Raw genomic sequence first — 19,983 nt, forward strand, 5'->3', positions numbered from 1 at the left:
CTGCTATCCTAACTCTTCAGATCTAGATTAAGTTATCTAGGAAGTGCTGTAATTCCAAGACAAATTATAGCTACCAGAGCAGGAAAGTCCTGGAGGAGTGGAGTGGCGGCCCCCTCATCAGAGCCCAGCAGACAGCCTGACTACTGGCTTCCCTGTGTGTCTGCGCGGCACTGCGCTGCCCGAGTGACAGGTCCCAGCTCTCCCCAGCTCTTCCAGCGGCAGCTCCTCCCTTCTGGCCAGCTGGACAGCAGAGCGTGGTCTTCAGCTCCGGGGGACCTGACTCGGGGCAGAAAGCAGCCTTTTATTGCCGGCACACAGCTGCGCCGGCTCACACCTACACACTCCGCTCCCGGAGCAAGGCACTCCCGCCCGGAGCCCGCATCCCTGCCTGCCCCCGGGAGCTGCGCCGACCCGCCCGCCGCGCTGCCCATGGGACCCCGCCGCCCGGCGCTGCCCCTGCAGCTGCCCCTGCTGCTCCTGCTGCTCGCGGCCGGTGAGTAGAGCCGCTGCGAGCCCCGTGCCGGGCCAGCCCGGGGCTCCGGCGCCGGACGAGCGGCGCTCCGGGGAGCGGGTCCTTAGCGCCCCCGGCGCCTCCCCGGGCCGCGTCTGCCGGGCGCGCTCCGTACCCTGAGGGATGGGGCTTGGCTGCGTCTGGAGGAAAGGGCGAGGAGAGGAAGGAGCGTTAGGAGAAATGACCGCGGCAAGTGAATGCCTTCGCCGTGTGAAAAGCAGTGCTTTGAGAGATTGCCTAACGCGCCGGGGCGGAACTCGGGTGTAACCCACCCGAACGGGAACTACCGAGGTGCCGGCTGCCGGTGTAGGCTGTGGCTGCACTGACAGCCCATCCGTTTCTCAACTTACCTGGGAGTCACAGTGCTCGAGGGGCTCACATACACTTGTACAGTTCATCAGTAATGTGCAAGCGTGGTGAAGTTCAGTATTTCAAAATCAGACTGCAGACTGCATGTGTAATAATAATCTTTCTACAAAGCCAATGCATTTGCCCATACTCTTCTTGTGGGTATTAGAGAGAGGTATCTCAGAGCACTTAAGTTACAAAGCAGTTCGAAAGCTAGGAACTGCTAGAACTGAAATTTCCCTCAAAACCATAACTGGGTTATTCTGAAAGAATGAGTCAGTCTTTATGAATAAGTTAGGATGTGAGAACGTAATTAAAGGACCCCTGCCTCATACATGAGCATAGCCAACTACTCACTTTGCAAGTATTTAATTATTTTTGTTTGGTCTCCTGCTTATTAAATAAATGTCCTGTTTATTAAGGAGTATTAAAGACGAGTTGTAATGATTTACAGCTCATTTCCTCATAGGTTTTCCGAGGTATTCATCAGTATAGTATCTGAATGTACTTCTTTCTTTCACACTTCTGTGAAACCATATTATCATCCCTCTTTTTCAGATAGGTAGGTGGGCTGACACAAAAAAGCATCCACTAATTTTAGATTCTCATGGTGACACATTAGAATGCAATTTTACCTACGACTACTTAAAATTATGTGGAACTTCAACTACTCAAAGCCTGGCTCTCACTGAATATTGCAGTAGTGCAGTACTCCAACCCCAGGATAGTCAGCAGGCTGGGAGCATACTATTAGTAAACATTGATAGGCATTGCTTTAAAGTGATTAAACTAACCTCATGCTGAACCTTTGTGACAGCTATAAGGATAAAATCCAGTTTTCCAGAATAGCATTCAGCTGCCTTAATTAAGAGATTCTCTTTTGTCTTCTTGCACTTTTTTTATACATTCCTACACAGCTTGCAAATTCACCAAACCAAATCTTGCAAATAGAAGGATCCTAAGGACAAGAGCCTCAATTCGTTCTTATAACAGATCCTGTGCACAGAACGAAGCAGGGTCTGGAGGGGGAAAAAAAGGCAATCGCATGATTAAAGACCATAAGGTAAGGTGCTTGCATAATGGGGCCAACCTAAGGTCCCACCAAGCTCACTGCCCCAATTCTACTTCCTGACCTCAGCATGCCCCTATTATTCCTTCTGCATTTTTATCACCCTCCCGACTTCACCCTTTGCACAGCACAAACCTCAGCAAGAACATTAAGGAAAGCAATGAAAGACTGTTGCACTGCTTCTGCCAGCCTACTGATCATCACAGAGAGCTGGCTGTGGTCTGAGAGCTCTGAGTCAGGCATCACAGTCACCCATTCCATAGGCAGTGAGGAGGAAGGGGAATGCAATTTACCTGTTTCTCAATGCTTGGTCCACAGTATCAAAACAGGCAAATTTATCCTTTCAAAAAATTTACACGTGACCACAGTTTGTGGAGGTAGCACATCAGTAGTCTGGGCAACAAGATGCGGGGAAAAAGGCCATTCCTGTTGGCTTATGAAACAGAAGGAAAAAATCTAAGCAAAAAAGAAGTTTCTCTAACACATACAGTTCAGAGGTTTCCACTTCTGGCAAGATCTTGGAGATGCATCAGAAAGTCTGCTTATTCCCAAGTTTCAAGTTCTGAACTACTGGAGCACTATGACTGTACAAAGCAAGTATCACTATAGGAAATCTTACACATATTTAACATCAAAAAATGTTTCTGTAGCCTCAGTCTTTTGAAAGAATGGCTTAAAATTTCTTTTAAAACTCACAAAACATCACAGACTGTATTAGACGCTAATGATTCATGTAGTTATGTATCATAATTATGCAAGCTGTGCATCTCAATAAAAATATAAATCTGCAAAAATAATTATTACGTTTGCATTATGCCCACTGCAAAGAGTAAATGCTACAGGAAATATGACCTTTCATGAAAAATTCATGTGTTTCTAAATTTTTTTTTTCTCTATGCATATGGAAATTTAAGGGACTGGATTTTTAAATACTATTGTAAGCTATTCAGAAAATGAGGAAAAAAGGAGACTAGGAAGGTATAGTGGAAAATATTTTGCAAAGACATAATAATGTACAGCGTTTAGCACAATCTGAACTCTCAAGAGCTTATACAGGCAACAAACTGAAACAGTATGATGAAGTTCAAACTCTCCAAACATAGCAGGGCTCCAGTTTGGACAACAGGAATTAGAGTTTTAAAATCAAGCACAACACAACTGTAATGTGATTATTTACTGTTACTTTCTCTCGGGCCGTCTTTACTGTTTACTTAATTTCAGTCTTCAGAAAGTCACCTCATGGCTTTTGATCTCTCTGGCTTAGTCATTACATTCACAAAGCCAATTACATAGATTTGTTACGGGTTTTTTCTTTCCCTATCTGCTATTTTATGGTGCCTAAATAGCCTTAGGATTGCTATGGTTTCGGTTTGCCTTCAACATTTATGTTTAAAGCAGCTACACCACATCCAGTTAAATCTGAGTTTGCTGATGGACTAATCTTGTATAAGTTTTTTCCTCTCCCAAATATCTGTCTTTAAAGTTTTCTTCCAAGAATGAGAACAGTTGAAACTCTAACAAAGTTCCAATTCCTATTATGCAATAAACAGTGGAATTAAATATTACAATAATATTAAAAGCTGTTAACAAGACTAGACTCAAACTAATTGTAAATTATTTTTGTACACTTAGTTGTACTTATTTCCTGTGACCTCTAGATATCAAAACAATGTGGTTTTGATTTTTTCATACACATCATAAAGCAATGAAATTAAAATAAACACAATCTAGTTTCCTCCCTTTTCCCCTACCCACAATATTGTGTTTGATAAAGCTGCACACAATCTTCATGACAAAAACAAAAAACAGACTAGACATAGAGGGATGACACTACTCTTTCAGGAATGCATAATCAAATCTACAGGAATACTCTTGTCCATAAAGATAAATGTGAAGTCTTCATAAAAACGAACAAAACCCCACACAAGATTTTAAAAACATACCTTAATCATGAAGCATTCAGAAATGACCGAAGTCTGCCATTGTATGCTGCCTTGATGGGAGGAAACTACTGCAGCTATTCAGAATGTTGTTCAGTATTCTCCTCACTACAGATTGGGGTAAAAAGGGACTGGGTCAAGCAGTGTGGCCCCAAAGTGTCAAAAAGAAAACTATTATTTTCAAGCACTGACATTATCAAAATTAAAAAAAAAACACCAAACTATTTTGTATCTGCATGCTTGATTCAATAAAAAAATAGTTTTCCTTCCACAGTTTACAAAGGCACTTTTGGGGAAGCCCATTTTAGAAATCGAAGAGGAATTCTTGAATTAGCCGGAGCCATTAGATGTACTACAGGACGATCTCCTTTTGCCTACCTACGTTACGGATGCTACTGTGGTCTGGGAGGAAGAGGATGGCCCAAGGACAGAGTAGACTGGTAAGAGTAACTACTTATCTGAGTGGTTAAGTGCTGAACGTATGCAGATGACAAGAGTAAAAGGACTAAAATATGAATTAGACCTATTTAACATCAGTGAGGGAACCGAGTTTAAACACACCTCAGACTACTAAGAAACTCTGAAGCATTAGAATTCTGTTACTATAGATCTATATGAGTCCGACTTGCCTTTAACTCAAACTTCCAAGGCCAAGAGCTGAGGAACTAAAGTCTTCTTGGAGAAGTTTCAAAGCTCAAGCATTCAAGCTATCTATAAAAGTAAAAATTAAAAAATAAATAGCAATTGAAAAATCTTTTGATTCTACTACCATCCATCCCATTTTATTAGTATACAAATTAATACATAGGAAATTATGCAAAATTCAACATGTTAAAAATAACTTTTGAATAAAAGGAGTTATGAATTGTCACTAAAATAATTCTAAAAACAGTTCTTTGTATTTAGTACTAAATCTCAGCATATTGACTACCATCAATTTAATTTATAATTGAACATTAGCTAACAGGAAGATGATTTTCTTGTTACAGCAGTTAAATAAAGGTTTTGTATTTTCACGTTTATCATTACAATGATGTATTTCCCTGCCATATGCGACATCTCAAGTTCTGACTTATCAGACAGATACATTGTAAATTGACAGGAAAACAAACATCTGATACTCACATCTAGGGTAGAATATATGGAAAGTTCAGATTTTTTTTTTTTTGCATAAAGATTCTAGTTGTGATTAGACCTAAAACTTTTAGAATCTTTACCTACATATTTCAAGTTTCAGGATGTGTAAACTGTCATTTTAAAGACAGTTTTGTAGAATGTATTTGCTACTTTAATGACTGGGAACACATACAAAAAGAAGGGACTACTGTTAGTTCTGGTCATCTGTATACCTAAAGATAATGATGGAGAATCTGCAGTTTGCCAATCTTTCATTGTAGGCCAATTTTTAACTTTGTGAAAGTCCTACAGTAGCAAGAAGCTGCTTCTTCACAAAACATGGTTAGCTATTTGTGGCCTGGGGTTTAACAGATATAGAATGTTATGAACAAGGCAGAAGTGAGGGTACTTACTCTACTGACTGCATTTGAACAGAATCAAGAATTGCACCAACTGATTGTAGAGACAAACATTCTTACAACTTTTGAGCTACATTGTGGGCTATTTACATTCAGAATTATGTGTGAAAACAAGTGAAAATACAGAAATACTTAATCTGAAGTAAGAACATCTGTAATGGAATTATTCAAGTAATAGTTAGTGCAATTTAGATTTTCACCTGCCCCTTACAAACTTTCAAATGGAGACAATCACATATTGCTTTCATAAGATAAAATATAAAATCCTTAAGCAGCTATTCTTATTTAAAATGCTTAAAAGAGGACTAAAGTAATTCTAAAAATTTTTGTAAAGACATTAAGATAGAATGCACTATGGCAAAAGGAGCCGTATTTCCTCGTTTATTTACCTCTGCTGCTACAAAGACTCACTAGATCTATTATTTTCTTAATTTCTATGCATGAAATGGATGTATTGAGCTACTTCACAGGCATGTGCTGTTCAACTGTCATGTACCACAGGATCTTTAAATGGCGATCTGTGTGGAATTACCAAGTAATTATTTAATAAGCATAGGGAAAAACAGTAATTGCAAGTGAGAGCTCACAGCATTAACTTTTTCTATTGCAGACACAAATTCCTCAGGCAATCTAAACACCATCTAAACATCATATGCCTACTGGAATATGATGGTTTTAGGCTACCATGAGGAAACTGAATGACTGAACACAAAGAGCTCATGGATACACGCTGTTCCTTCCACCGAGTCAAGAAAGAAAGAGTATAGTTAGTTTGCAGCAAAAACTTACAAGCTATCTAGGTCCTTGTTACCTCCCCTACTTGCTATTCTGGGCTTGTAATGACTCTACACCAGAAGAGGAATTATTTTTTCAAGCATTAAAATATGCCATTAATGCTTACTTGTACTGTTCAGTTCCACAGTGTGATAGAAAGTCTATGAATTCATTGTCCCATTTATGACAAGAACAGTTTTGAAATAATCATTTGGGCAATTTTCCAAATTTTCTCATGATACTGAGCAAACAGTTTTAGTTATATTATGGCATTAAACAGCACCTGTGCCTATTCATTACTGAACATTTCACCTGCTCTCAGCTTTTCTGCTGCCATCCAAGGACTTTGCTATAAGATGACATTTATGATAGTATGCTACAGCCTAACAAATCTTCTTGTCCCTTCCCTGTAAGTAACTGTTACAACAGCATCAATAAGTGGCAGAAAAATATATGATTCATTATCTGACAGACTGTTCTGCCATTTAATCTTTTCCTTGGAAGGGGCTAGGAGAGAGGCATACCCACCTAAAAGTTTATTGTGTTTAAAACTGAGAATGCTTTAAAGATTCCTTGTATTTTCATCTATGAGGAAGTTGAACTAGACCACTGTATATCAGACATTTTTCTCATCATTGATTACATGAAAGAGTAATAATTTTTTCCAGGTGATCTATTAAACACTTACCCTGTTTTGATTCCTGAGCAGGTAACTGTTTGTACATTTGCATATGTTGACAGTTTTATTATTTCACAGCCTGGAGAAACGTGCTGATAAAAACCATCCAGATTATGTGACCATAAATCACCACAGTATGAATAAAGGCAAGCCCATTTCTGTTACTCTCAGGTGCTGCTTTAACCATGACTGCTGCTACGGTAAGGCAGAACAAGCAGGTTGTCACCCAAAGACAGAAACTTTCCACTGGGAATGTGAAGACAATGCTGTTGTGTGTGGTGAGTGAACAGTTCTAGGTGGGGGGGGTTTTTTTGTTTGTTTTGGGTTTGTTTTTTTTTTTTTCTTCTATTGATTGTCTCATTGACTTCATAGAAAGACATTTTCTTAATTAACTGTAAAAATCTTATTTTACCATCCTTTCTTTTGTGACTTTTTTGCCAGGGTAAGCTGTGCCTCCAGAAAGCACAGCTATGCGAACCGAGTGCAGTTTCTTCTTCTTAATCCCCACCTACTGACATATATAAGCAAACAAAATTCTGATCTACAAGCTTCTACTACCCTTTCAGAAAACACTACCAAAAAGACCCCTCTTCTTACTCAGCATTTACATATGTTGAGGAACCCATGTGATGCTACTCCCTGCAAGTATCCAACTGGAGAGCAACTACAAACAGGAGGCAAGAAAATTACAAGTGTTTAAAAAGGGTCCTTTTTATACTTAGTAGAAAATATTTCACACCATTTTTAAGTTTATGATGGACAAGTTTTTGGCATACTTACCACTGATCGTTGCACAGCCCACTGCTAGTGGCTGCAATTTATGAACGAATTCGCAATTACAACTTACAATATCAAACAGTGAGGTAATAAAGTGCTTGATGAGTATGTTTAATTATGGAAGTAACATGTTCACAAGCCATAAAATGTTAATTTGAAAATATTTACGTCATTAGTGTACAAGTTGGAACAGATGGCTGACCATATCCTGATAAACTTTGTTCGATTGCTTCAAAATATCAATGTAATATAGTTGCAATGCTGTAGTATAAAAGAGAACGACAAAGAGATCTCAAAGAAACAAACAAAAAATGTTTAACAGGAAAAAGCAGCATTTCTTTTACATTATTTGTTCACAACTCCCAAGTTTTAGCAAATATTTTGCAATACACTTCAAAGGTTTTTTGAAACTGTAACTTCCCACAAGCCTCCACAAAACTTGCAGGGTTTTATCTTCTCGTTGTTAAGTTAGGCGTTTTTTTGTTGCTGTTTTGTTTTTATTTTGTTTGTTGTTTGAGGGTTTTTTTGGTTTTTAAATCAGGTGCTAGGTCAGTTACTTTCCACGTAATTTTATGCTATTACCTAGAATGCAAATCAGCTTAAGAACTGGTTATTATTTGCACCACAAAAATGCGGACCCTTACATAAACTTGTTTGCAACAATGAGTCTGAGTTTCTGACTACTATAGGTTAAAGGCAACACAGTAGGCTGTTCAGAGAAACACAAAAACCTCTCATTTCATAACTCAATTTAGAATTTGCCTGACCTGAAATAAAATGAAAGTTTTTGATGCTATTTCCTTTCCCCATTTTCATTCAACCTTTACTCTGGCCAAGTATCTACCTCGTGCAGAATCTCTACTTGCTAATTTCCTCCTCTGCTCTAGAAGTAAGAAGCATCTTCTCTCTCAAACTAATTAACTGTCAAGTTACAGTCCACCTATATTTTGCTGTAAAGGTTCTGCTCCTGTTCCAGTCCAGAAGCTGACAATATACTGGCCAAGAAAGTAGGCATGTCATCAAGAAACAAAGCTGAAACAAAGTCCCTGGTGTACCATGGAGAAGATTAAGTTTAGAGCAATAACAAGAGAAGGAATAGTTCTTCTCAGTTAATGTTTGGGGTTTTTTATCCTGTGATATTGTTTATGCTACTTATGCTATTGAGTAGTTCTTAGGGTAGCTAGTTTCAGCATCAACATATATACATTAAGAACACTTCAATTTCATAGCAGAATTTGAGTTCATTCACAAAAACTGAAAACTTGTTCTGCTCCTAGACGAATCTCAAGCAGAGACTCAGCTAAGCTTTCAAAATGTTAAATACTCAGACAAATTATAATCAAGGATCCTTCAGTTTACAGACAGTTGCAGAGAGAAAAACCACACATTTCTGGGTTGGCACAATAAAACCAAAATATATTGCTGTAGAAGAAAATGCTCATGCCAAGAAGAAACGTTCACGCCAAGAAATCTCTAAGTTACAACACTACAATTACAAAACAAATATAGCCAGACATGGATTTTATTATACTTAAACACACTTTACTTAACTTCTTACTGAATGCATTAATAAAAAAAGGTGAGTGATTTAAGCTGAACATGGAACATATTTGGATCTCTTATTTCACATATATAATTTTAATGCTACATCCTTTAATAGATTAAAGCACACGTGAAATGGAAATATCTTCCCAAACTAAAGTTTCACTACAGAAACAGGGCAGGCAGGGAAGTTCACATATCACTTTCTGAAGAGGAATCAGCTATCAGAGTTCTTTTATTAAAGAATGTGAAGAGTATTTAAGTCTCTATCCAATTATTATATTTTTCACCTGCCAAGATAGTTCCACTGATTATCAATTGTTGCTAAACCAAACCATGCTTGTATATTCTCTGTTGCTGAGATGTCCTAGCATGGAGCTCTGTCTAAAGAACATGAAAGAATTGTTAAGTCTTACTAAAGCTCAGTACAGTTCCTATTGCACTTGAAATATAAGAGACATTTATATGGCAAATATGGAACATGAGGTAGCAATTCTTGGTATTCCATTTGGTTTTTTAATTACTTCAGACTAACATCAAATTTACTGTGTTTTCTTTCAGAATCACTAGAAGACAAATGTCAAAAAATGGCATGTGAATGTGACCGTGAAGCTGCCAAATGTTTTTCGAAAGCTCCCTATCATACAAAATACCTTTTGTGGCCAGACGTTATGTGTGGTGAGATTCAACCTTTTTGTAGGTATTAGATATACAACATCAGTCTTTATGAAAACTCTGTATGCATTTAAACCTAAAATGACTTTTTTTTTGTCACAGTAGTGACAACATTTGTTTGAAAACAAATCATTTTCCCCTTTCTTGATCCTCCTTCCTGCTGCCTCAGCCTCTCCATCCAAGAACGGCCAAAGTAAACATTTATCAGCTTTTTTTAATCAACTTTTATCAGCTTAAAGAGTAACTGACTTAAAAACAATTTTGTTTATATTCAGAGTCATAATATAATTCACTGTAAACTCTTCATCCCCCCTCCGCTGTCTGTAAGACACAAATCAAACTTTTCCACTAACATTTACCTTCGCATTTGTTAACTTTGAACTGACCGAAAGAAATGAATGAAGTGACAGTGTCAGCACAAAGAGCCCTCTCATCTGTATTAAACGCTTATTATGAAGCCTAATTTAACTTTTGCATCTCATTCACCTTAAGTAGTCCTATCTGTATTAAAAAATGCCTAATATAATTCTTTTTTTCTAGTATTTACTTTTCAAATAGTTTTCTAAGAAGTTGTTCATTTGACATGGCTCAAGCTCCTTATTCTATGTACACCTTGAGTTTCCTGTGGGCATAGGGAAAAGTTCTACCCTTAAAACTTCAGAGCCAGATTTAAAAGTGCAAATGCAAACCATCACCAAGACAGATACATGAAAAAAGTAGCAGCCACTGAGACCAACTGCTTTTCCTTTAAGTGTTTGATCTTGGACAGCATAAGTTTGCAAAGTTCAGAACTGTATATATATCTCATAAGGATGTAAAGATGGTTTTAGCTAGGGTCACTTCATAGTTTTTTGAAAGCTTTTAGGAAGAGAAATCAGTAACATGAATTGCTGAATAATACTTAAGTGCTAATTTTAACAGTTTAAGAACAAGTAGTGTTTTATGTCTGCTTTCACCCACCTCGACGTAATTAAAGATGCAGGGCTACAGAACAAGTTTGCACAAGTCAAAGCTAATGACAAGTACTTCAATATAAAAAAAAATAAATAACACTTCTTTAGGAAGGATGAAGATTTCAAAAGAGATCTTTAATCTTTAAAAATATTCATAGGCAAATTTAAAGTTCATATTAATGATACAAATGAAAAAAAAAAAAAACAAACCAATGTAGAATGCAAGGGGATAAAAACGCCTGAAAAATCTAACTTTTGCTTCAGTCAAAAACCATACATTAACAAATGGCAATCCTGTTTACACAAAATAACTTTCCAGTCCATAGTTGCTCACAGATCTAGATATACACATTATATTGCAGTAAGATGTAATTACAGCGTCAGGTCACTTTTCCAAAATAATCTTTTTTAAGAGAGAACCCTGAATTTAAAAATTAGCAACAGACTTCAAGAGGAGAGCACTGAAGAAGCTATTGATGAAGTCTACCTGATCTGAATAAAAAATTTTGAATGGCAATCACCACATTTTCCAAAAGACAAGAAAACTCAAGCAGTCTTTGCCTTCAACAGCGGGAATTTTAGAACAAACTCTACTGTGAGACTGTGAATTTGACAGTCACAATTTCACATATAAAGCAGACTGAAAACACTGAAGTACTTTCAATATCAAGCCTATCCAGGAAGAGCTTTCCTTTGGCAAACTTAAGTTGAGGGACACACTGCTGGTATGAAATGCTAAGTTAAAAAAAAAAAATCACTGTATCTGTTCAGAAGACACTGATTTTAAGGCAGGCTTGGAAATAACCAGAATGCTCAAGACGGAATAGAGAAGTTTGATTTGATCAAAAATAGGGTGACGTGACAATGTTTAAGTCTTACATGGCTAAATCAGGAATGTATTTTTTTTTTAATAGAAAATTCCTTTCAGATATTAAAGCCCATCATCAGATTTGGACTTGGCTGGTTTAAGAGCAACTTACCTTAAGGCTTTTTTGTATGTTTAAGTTAACATAATCCACCCCTTTCACTGCCACACATATAAAGAAGAAAAGCAAAGCTTATTTCAAATGTCCATTTTTAGAAGCTAAACAGCTCAAAAGTTCCAATGGCAGTCACTGCACTTGTGTCTCCAGACGCCTTACTTCTTTAACCACAAGATCAATGTTTATAATTGGATTAAAGTACAAGGCCCAGTAAAACAAACAATTGCAAACAAACTGAGGAATAAAAGGCCAAAAAATGGCAACAATAAGACCCTGGGTTGAGACTTTCCAGAAATGTCTCCACATTCTGTGAGGAATAGTCCTGTGAAAAAGGAAAGGGAGAGGCTTAGAGGAACTTTCCATTTTGTTTTTACCCATTCTAAGAAAAGCTAATATGTGCTGCAGCCTCAAATTATTTAGCCCTTACTCAGACACCTGTAAAACATCATTTTGCACTCTAGAAAAACTTTCTTAAAATACAGTAGTACTAGATTTTATATACGGAAGCCTTGAATCAATTTATTCAGACCACAAAGCACAGCAAGTTCAAGTGGTCAAACTTCAGATTTGCCATAGATTCTTTCCACGTAGGCAGTTCTCTTTTGAACACGTTCTGCCCTCTGGCTGCTGGCAGAGAGAGTGAAAACCCCGTATCCACCAAACCAGGAATTTCTCCCACACAAGTTCTAAAAACTATAAATAACAGATCACAGCAATTGTGAAGTGATATTAAGATGCTTGAATTAAGGCTAAAGCAGTAACTGAAAACAGCAATTTTGATCACCTATCAGAAATAATATCAGCATAACTAAACTTATTTATGATCCTGAGGACTCGTCCTTTAATAGATACATTGTAAGCATATCATGACAAAATTCTTACCTATTTAGTTCTCAGCTGACAGCTAATACCAGTTACCATAAAAGGCAATTCTCAAGGTAAGAGTTAATATTTACCCGATGGTTAAGAACATGCTTGTTACCATTACTCATTTGCTACATCTGATCCATAAAACCAGCTATAAGAAACCTTTCAAGTATTCACAGAAATAAAGATATTCAAGAGTGAGTACTAGTATATGTGTGGATTCAGATTCACATGTTCTTATTAACCTCAGAGTTGTGGTTAGACACTGCCATTTCAGTGAGCAACTGTAAAATCATAAGACTGTTACTTCCGATTTATAAGGCCATGTACTTCCCACTCTCTTCAACAAGCTCAGTAAGACTTACTTCAATTCTCTTCTTGACCAGAGCCTCCAAAAGGAGAATAATTCCAGAACAGAGAGCAACATGGCATTTACAATTATAAATCTTGATGTCCAGTAGTGCACATCCAGCCAATCCCAAGCAAATTCAGCTATCAACTGGTATGGCAAAAATAAATACTTTACAATGAATTCTCTCCACTGTTTCCAAGAAGGATCTTTAAGGTCCTGTAAATTAGGATAAAAAGACTGTTACTCAATTTCCTACTAAATAGACACAATACTGGCTTATTTCCACTACTCTCCTGTTGAAAAATTTTTTTCATACATTGAAAGCAGTAATTTATCTTTACTATACTTTCTGGTAGATAATACTTTAACCCAGTAATTTCCATTAGATTAGACTAAAACGTCACAGACAGCCAGACCTTATAACCCCATTTGTTAATATACAGGTATTTTGAGTGAGCAGCCTTTCTATAGTCACGTGAACTTCAAAAAAATCAGTCTCACAGATTTACAGTCTTAAAAGCCTTAAATCAAACTTATTAAAGGTACTGGTCACAACAATGCCGATCACATACAATAAAATCAAGGAACCACTTACTTTGTAGGACTTTTTTTTTTAAAAGTTGTAAAGAGATGAAATGGTGAATAATTACATCATGTCTTTTTATGCTGCTAGTCTTAAAAATACTTATAACTAAAGCAAGTAGCGCATTTAATGTTTCAAACACTTACTAGTAGTTTTGTGACAATATCTTCATACTTGTCTTCTTGCGTAGGGCAAACTGTGTGGATGAAAGGTAGGAAAGCTTCTGCGTAATCAAACAAATAGAGGTATAACATACTGAGTCTTGGCGAACTCTTCAGTGCATACAGAAGAAAGAGTGATTTTCCTGGATTTACTGCCTGAAAGGTATAAAATTATCAAGTTTCAAACAATGAAAAAATAAAATGAAAGGGACATGCCAGTTCTTAGATCCTTCTGACAATCAGTTTTCAAAGGATCATTTTTCAAATCCAACAGTTCATTAAACAGAGCAGTTTTTACAAGGGTAGTTCTACTACCTTAACACTCCTCCTGGCTTTGATAGGATTTTCTTTTAAAGATATTATTTTTAAAATACTTAATATACATGACAGATTTTATATAAAATTTACCTTATATTCCCAAAGGTTCTGTGGTGGTTTAACGCCTAAAGTTTTCACACATTCCAGTTCTGCCATAACAGCTTTTCTGTGGTTACTGTTCTCTATACTGTAAGGCTCTTTCATGAAATCCTCCTCTGTCAGTGTTAGGAGGAGTCTACAAAAGCAGAATTCAGAAGGTAAACAGTGCCTCTTCACCAAAAGGCTATGACTAACAAATTAGCAATTACATACTGAAACAATAAGCTACTGATAGAAGGTATCACCTTTTGGATTACAATCCATATCAAGTGTTCTGAATCAACTGCGTCTCAGAGCCTGGGTTTTAAATATCCTTCTTTTCAAGTTTTCTCTTGCCTGCTTTCAGCATGCAAATTTATCAGCTTGTTGGCTATTATTGAACACAGTTCTTCAGTACTTCACAGATCTAGTCTGGTCTCCTGAAATCAAACCTAGAGCTCTTGGGTGGAATGCAGCAATGCATACAGAATATGCATATTTTCACAAGAAAGAAAAGGTGGGAGGGGTGGATAATACATTAGTAGAATTTTACTTTCAGTATCATTTCAGTCTGCATTGTTAGCCTTTTAAAAAGTTCTTAGAAAATTTTCAGTTAGCTTGCTTAGTATCTACTACTAAAGTTTGTTAAAACTTCTCCTCAGTTTTATTCTGATACATCAACAGAATATTCCCACAATCTGTGGAACAAATGACACTCATTTCACAATACACTGTCCCTAGTGAAAGTAGTCCAATCCAGTAGTCCAATCAAATGATAGCTATTCTTGACCATTAGGTCTCTCACCTTCCATTCACTTTCTCCAGTAAAAATCTCTCTTTATAATGCGAAGCCCATGGACCCAGCTGCTCTAGCCAAAGTATCACTTCCTCAGCAGTCCATTTAGCAACAGGCTTGTGGACAAGATGATCTTCTTCAAATTCTCTGCTACTCCAGTGATATCCAAGTAGAACTACCTATAGGTAGATTCAGAAAAAAAATTTAAAAAAAAATAAAAAAAGATCCTTTACCTGCAAAGCAAATATATTAATGACACAAATGTGTATGTTTTATGGACTCTAGAATATTCAGGTTATAAGAAAGTACCCTGAAGTTTTACCCAACTTGTGTAACTTCCATTTGCTGTACATTGCAATTGTAGCTCCTGACAGACAGCTCTGAATACTACCTTATTTACTCCGCTCTGCTAAAGCCTCTTCTGCGTGGACAGTTTTTTTTATGTGCATGTAATTGAAGTATATTTGATTGCATGCTTAATGAAGTAAATATGGAAAACCAACCAGATGAAACTTACTGCTACACAAGTTAAAGCTGTCAGAACGCCTGAGAAAAACCCTCCTCCTCGAGGATTAATTCTTCCTGTGTTCGCAACTGTAGGGATCTGGTCATGCCCGTATTTTTGGAAGGTTGCTAAGCTGCGTGCTACATCACTGTTTTGTTGAATATCTTCTTTTCTTTGTTCAATGGCATCAGCAAATAGCTTTTCAATAACATCCCTAATGGGAAAAATATTTGTCATTGTACTATAACCATTGAGGCTTAACATTCAGAAAAGGGGCTAAATTTTGGATTTTTCTTTTCCAGCCTCTACTAAAGACTGTCATCTTTGAAAGCAAGAAAACGTTAATTCTTAATACTTAGTAAACTTAAATAATTTACTTCCAAGAAACATTTTTCTTAGCTTCTAGAGGAAGTTAAAATATCACATTTTAAAAAAAATCCTTAGTTCTTATATAAAACTAGAATTGTGTGTGCTACTGGCAAGCCTTGATTATTTAAAAATGGTAAGCAAAAGACAACATAAAAGCCTACCATCAATCCTACCATCTTTTTATTAGAACATTATTAACCTAAGATAAAGTATTATTAACACAAGAACTTGTGGGTAATTCAAGACAGCAAATTGATATTTCTAGCTTTGTTCTGCAACGAGATCACATTTCTTCCTATAAATAATTGCTATTACAAAAATAACTACACAATTATCAAAGATCATTCTAACTTAGAATTATTAGGAAACAACCAGCTGTATTAAAAGATGCAAGTTCTCAATACTAAGAAAAGGATCCCTCCTCTCCATCCCCCAAAAAATTCAGGAGAGAAAAAAAAAAAAGAAAACCGAAAACAAAGCCAACTGACCCACCCCTCAGTTCCATGCAGAAAAATGTGCTTGAACAGTTCAGTACAACTGCAGAATACAAAATACTTCAGGATTTAAATGTCCTTGCAGCAGTTCAGATTACCAATAAACTACGAAAATCTGCAGCAAACTCAAGAAATCAGACAACTAATTTCAGTGGTTTTAGAAATCCAAAAATGGCATAGTACACTCACCTGAGGAGGATGTTGACTTTGGGGAATCCTTCCCATTTTTCTCTGCATTCTGGGCATTCATTTTTCTTGGACGATACCCACCACAACGCTAAGCAATGTCTACAGAAACTATGCCCACAGTTCAGGGTGGTGGGATTGATCAGAATGTCGTAACAGCAGTGGCAAAGGAACTCACTAACTGATATCCGCCGACCAATCTCAGGAGTAGCATGTGTTTCAACTTTTGCCCTCTCTGTTTCACCTTGCAGTGACGTCTCCTCTTCTTCCATTTTCTTTTATGCCTTATGCAAACAGAAAGCTCTCTTAGATCTTCAAACCAGGTAAGGCATTACTTCTGCAAAGCAACAAGATTAACCTCATTAAGAAAAAAGTTACTACAGAAGTTTAGAATTGCAAGCAGTATATTTCATCATTGCAATTCTTCTGTCACTCTGATGGTCTTAAACTTTTAAACTAACTTAGCTCTCCCCAAAATGAAACATATAGTAGGAACATCATTTGTTCCTACTATATTCTCTCAGATGGCTGTTTCTAGTTTCTTAAGAAAAGCACTGATCCAGATCATATCAGTCATGATCTGTTACAGCTATCAAAAACTATAAAATTTTCTCCTCAGGCACTACCAAACCAAAACATGCTTACACTCTCCACCATGTGGCTCCTGCTTACTAAGTTACCATCTTTCCATCCTGATCAAGCACAAAGACGTAAGCATGCAAGTTGGTAAAGAATAAAATTTAAAAAAGACACAAGCACCACAGAAATACAAACCAAGAGTGCAACTAGGATCCCCAGACTGCTTACAAACATGTCTTTTCCCAGCAAAGCAAAGATTGCAGGCTTTCTAAAAGACAAACCTGAAACATCGCTTACAAGAGGAAAAATAAAAACAAGGTTTTGCACCTAAGAACATTCTTCTAGTTTTCCTGGAAGAGAGAGGCAATGGGATTTCTGCGGGTGCAAAAAAATACTTCACCACTCAGTCTCTGCACCAAACAAGAGAAGGGTCAGAAGCAGAAAGTTCACTAGCTCCTCTCCTGCCTCCTCTTTCAGTCCGCTTCCTCTCCCCTGCGCTGCTACCAGAACCGAGGCACCGACGGCTCGGGCCTGCACCGACGGGACGCTCGCTTCCCCCCCCAGGCACGGCAGGCCCATCTCCGAGGCGTCCCCAGCCCGCCCCTTCCTCCGCTCCCAGCAGCGGAGGGGAGCGCGGCGGAACGCCACCGCCCCGGCACCCCCAGGCAGCACGCACAGGCGGAGGCTCCGCGGCGGCCCGCCCCGCGCAGCCTCAGGCCCGCCGCTCCCACCCGACTCACCCGCCGGCTCCTCGGGTCGGCGCGCAGCCGCCGCCTCGCGGGGCCCGCCCGGCCCTAGCGCCGCTGGTCCGCCGGGGCCAGGGGCCTCGCAGCTACCGGGCGCGTCCCACCGCCCCACGCCCGGCGCCTCACGGGAGGCGCGGGTGAGCCTGGCCTCGGCCCGGGAGGGTTTGGCTCCCAGCGGCCTCCCCAGCCCGGGGCTGCGGGGGAGCACTGCGGTCCCGGGTCCTGCCACGGGCTCCAGCAGGAGAAGGGCGCTCTGTCAGGGGGAACCGCCAGTCTGCTCCCCTGCTGAGCAGCAGCAGCGAGCTTATCGACAGTCTATGTAAGCAGAGCCCATTTCTTTTTTATCTTTAAGCGTGGTATTTCAAAGCTTTTAGAATCACCGGAGAGGAACACTACTACACTCGCGTTTATCTTCATACACTGAGTTCTCACCAACGTTTGCTGAATGTATGTCTACACACCCAGGTAATCTTCCCTCACAGAAACTTTGTTCAAGGTTTGTTTTACACGTCTAGAGGTCTCATCTCAGAAGTAAATTAGACTTTTAGATGCTAGTTTGACTGCAGTGCTAACACATACTGCACCAGGTTGGTTTACAGAGAGGCTATTTTTACCACGAGAGTATTTCTATATATACACACATTCACAATTATTTATATCAGTCTCTGTTCTCTTACTGTATTTCTTTTTGACTAGAGTCCAAAGAAAATTGAGTGGTTTTTTTAAAGTACTGTTAAGATGTATTTTTTCACTGTGCAACACAGTGACATTTTCTTAAAGATTTGGTTCTTGTTCCAGTTTGATACAAGCTACAAGTCCAGTCAAATGACATTTGAGTTACCAAAACCAGATAATTAACTTTTAAATTATTCCACTCTATTTCAATCAAGAAAATAGCAGACTTACACAATGTTGTGGACATGTAGCCTTTTTTGTTCTAGTTTATAAAACTTTCACGTATAAAATAGCAATGTAGTCTTGTCACTAGCCGTTTGTCTTGCTCTCTCCCAAGACTACCTAGTAAGTTGGGAAGCAGCCAGTCTTTTCTGGTGTCATTTAAACCATGAGAGATTTGAAGACCTCTGATTACAAACTACATATTCATATGTGCAGCTGCTTAATAGAGTGCCATGAGCACTTTAAACAGAAACTGCAGGAGCGTTTCTTACAAAATAGAGGACTAAGATGAAAATTTTAGGCTTCAGCCAATTACCACAAAGTAGAAAAATCTCTACTACTGTTCCAACTAACCTCTTACTGAGCACCACTTAATCATACAGATGATTTGCTGGGACTGCATGTAGAATAAATTGCTTATACTGAAAAGGCAAAACTTAATCTTGAAGAATCCTTGAAAGCTCTCTCTGCTCAATCCTGCATAATTCTGTATCTTCTAATCTATGCAGAAATTGCCTCCCAGTTTATGCAGAATTTTCCATTTTTTTTTTCATCATGCTGGAATTCTGGAAAATATTCATCTGCTGCGTGAACTCTAAACCTGTAGCCCACACCCTAAACTCTGCACCCCGTCCTTGTGCACTCCTGCTTTTGTGCAACACCTTCTCTCTTGGGCAGCTGTTTCCTCCCACAGCACAGGTGCACGGGTATCTTGCTGGGCGTTGAGCTTTGTTTGCTGTTATTCTGCAATGTGTGAAAGTGCTGGTTTTATCATTTTAACAGGAAGACAAACGCTTCTTCCATAAAATTTCAAGCATACCCGTTCCTCTGGACTTTTCCCAAGGCATAATCACCACTAGTTGTCTGCTACCCTCCTGGCATCTCCTCAGCAAATTTTCATCCCTTCTTTCTTGCTGGTGCTAGTTCTGCCTTTCCACTCTGAAAGGCAAAGACTGCTTTCCAACACGTGTGACATTTAAAACACCTCACAGAACACCAGCTGGTTTAGGACTCCTTTTGCGCTCCACAGCGGCTGGCAGGGCCGTCCTCCCCCGCCGTTACGCGACGCGGCGAGCAGCTCAGGGGCACTTTTCAGGCCCAACGGTGCACTGCAGCAGCAGCGGGCCTGCTCCCGCTCACACGTAGGCGGACAGGCCTCCCCTCCGGGAGCGGTTCTTCAGCCGCCGCGCCCAAGCAGGGCGCGCCTGGGGCCGTTCACCGGTGCGAATAACCTGCGCACGGAGACTCCCCCTGCCGGGCACCGCC

At 38.8% G+C, this 19,983-nt stretch overlaps 3 protein-coding genes across 12 annotated transcripts in view; 2 read left to right on the plus strand and 1 right to left on the minus strand.

Annotated features, from left to right (window-relative positions):
• The window catches only part of PLA2G10 (phospholipase A2 group X), a 28,236-nt gene extending 17,873 nt beyond the window's left edge, over positions 1-10,363 (plus strand). For 3 of the 6 annotated variants that reach the window (XM_068423770.1, XM_068423772.1, XM_068423771.1), the window contains 3 exons: positions 4,129-4,308; positions 6,935-7,134; positions 9,737-10,363. In XM_068423770.1, the coding sequence (XP_068279871.1) occupies positions 4,129-4,308; positions 6,935-7,134; positions 9,737-9,882 (526 nt within the window). In that variant the 3' untranslated portion in view covers positions 9,883-10,363. Of the gene's footprint in view, positions 1-68; positions 494-4,128; positions 4,309-6,934; positions 7,135-9,736 lie in introns of those variants that run through there. The other 3 variants (XM_068423769.1, XM_068423773.1, XR_011050129.1) reach the window with 3 other exon arrangements.
• On the minus strand, positions 9,138-19,744 carry BFAR (bifunctional apoptosis regulator). 5 transcript variants are annotated; one of them, XM_068423768.1, is made up of 8 exons: positions 19,538-19,744; positions 16,499-16,832; positions 15,459-15,660; positions 14,951-15,120; positions 14,158-14,302; positions 13,735-13,905; positions 13,019-13,221; positions 9,138-12,108 (listed from the first exon to the last, which is right to left on the minus strand). In XM_068423768.1, exons 2-8 carry the CDS (start codon positions 16,765-16,767, stop codon positions 11,916-11,918), a joined length of 1,353 nt encoding a protein of 450 aa, XP_068279869.1. In that variant the 5' UTR covers positions 16,768-16,832; positions 19,538-19,744; the 3' UTR covers positions 9,138-11,915. The 5 variants fall into 5 exon arrangements, with proteins under 5 accessions (XP_068279869.1, XP_068279867.1, XP_068279868.1 ...); XM_068423766.1 differs by lacking the exon at positions 19,538-19,744 and adding an exon at positions 17,815-17,903; XM_068423767.1 differs by lacking the exon at positions 19,538-19,744 and adding an exon at positions 17,475-17,795.
• Positions 17,994-19,983, plus strand: part of PARN (poly(A)-specific ribonuclease) — a 61,294-nt gene continuing 59,304 nt past the window's right edge. Inside the window, exon 1 of the mRNA XM_068423762.1 lies at positions 17,994-18,139. The gene's annotated coding sequence lies outside the window, so the exon portion shown is untranslated. The remainder of the gene's footprint in view (positions 18,140-19,983) is intronic.

The sequence above is a fragment of the Nyctibius grandis genome, chromosome Z, assembly GCF_013368605.1.
Source record: "Nyctibius grandis isolate bNycGra1 chromosome Z, bNycGra1.pri, whole genome shotgun sequence".
Lineage (NCBI taxonomy): Eukaryota > Metazoa > Chordata > Aves > Nyctibiiformes > Nyctibiidae > Nyctibius > Nyctibius grandis.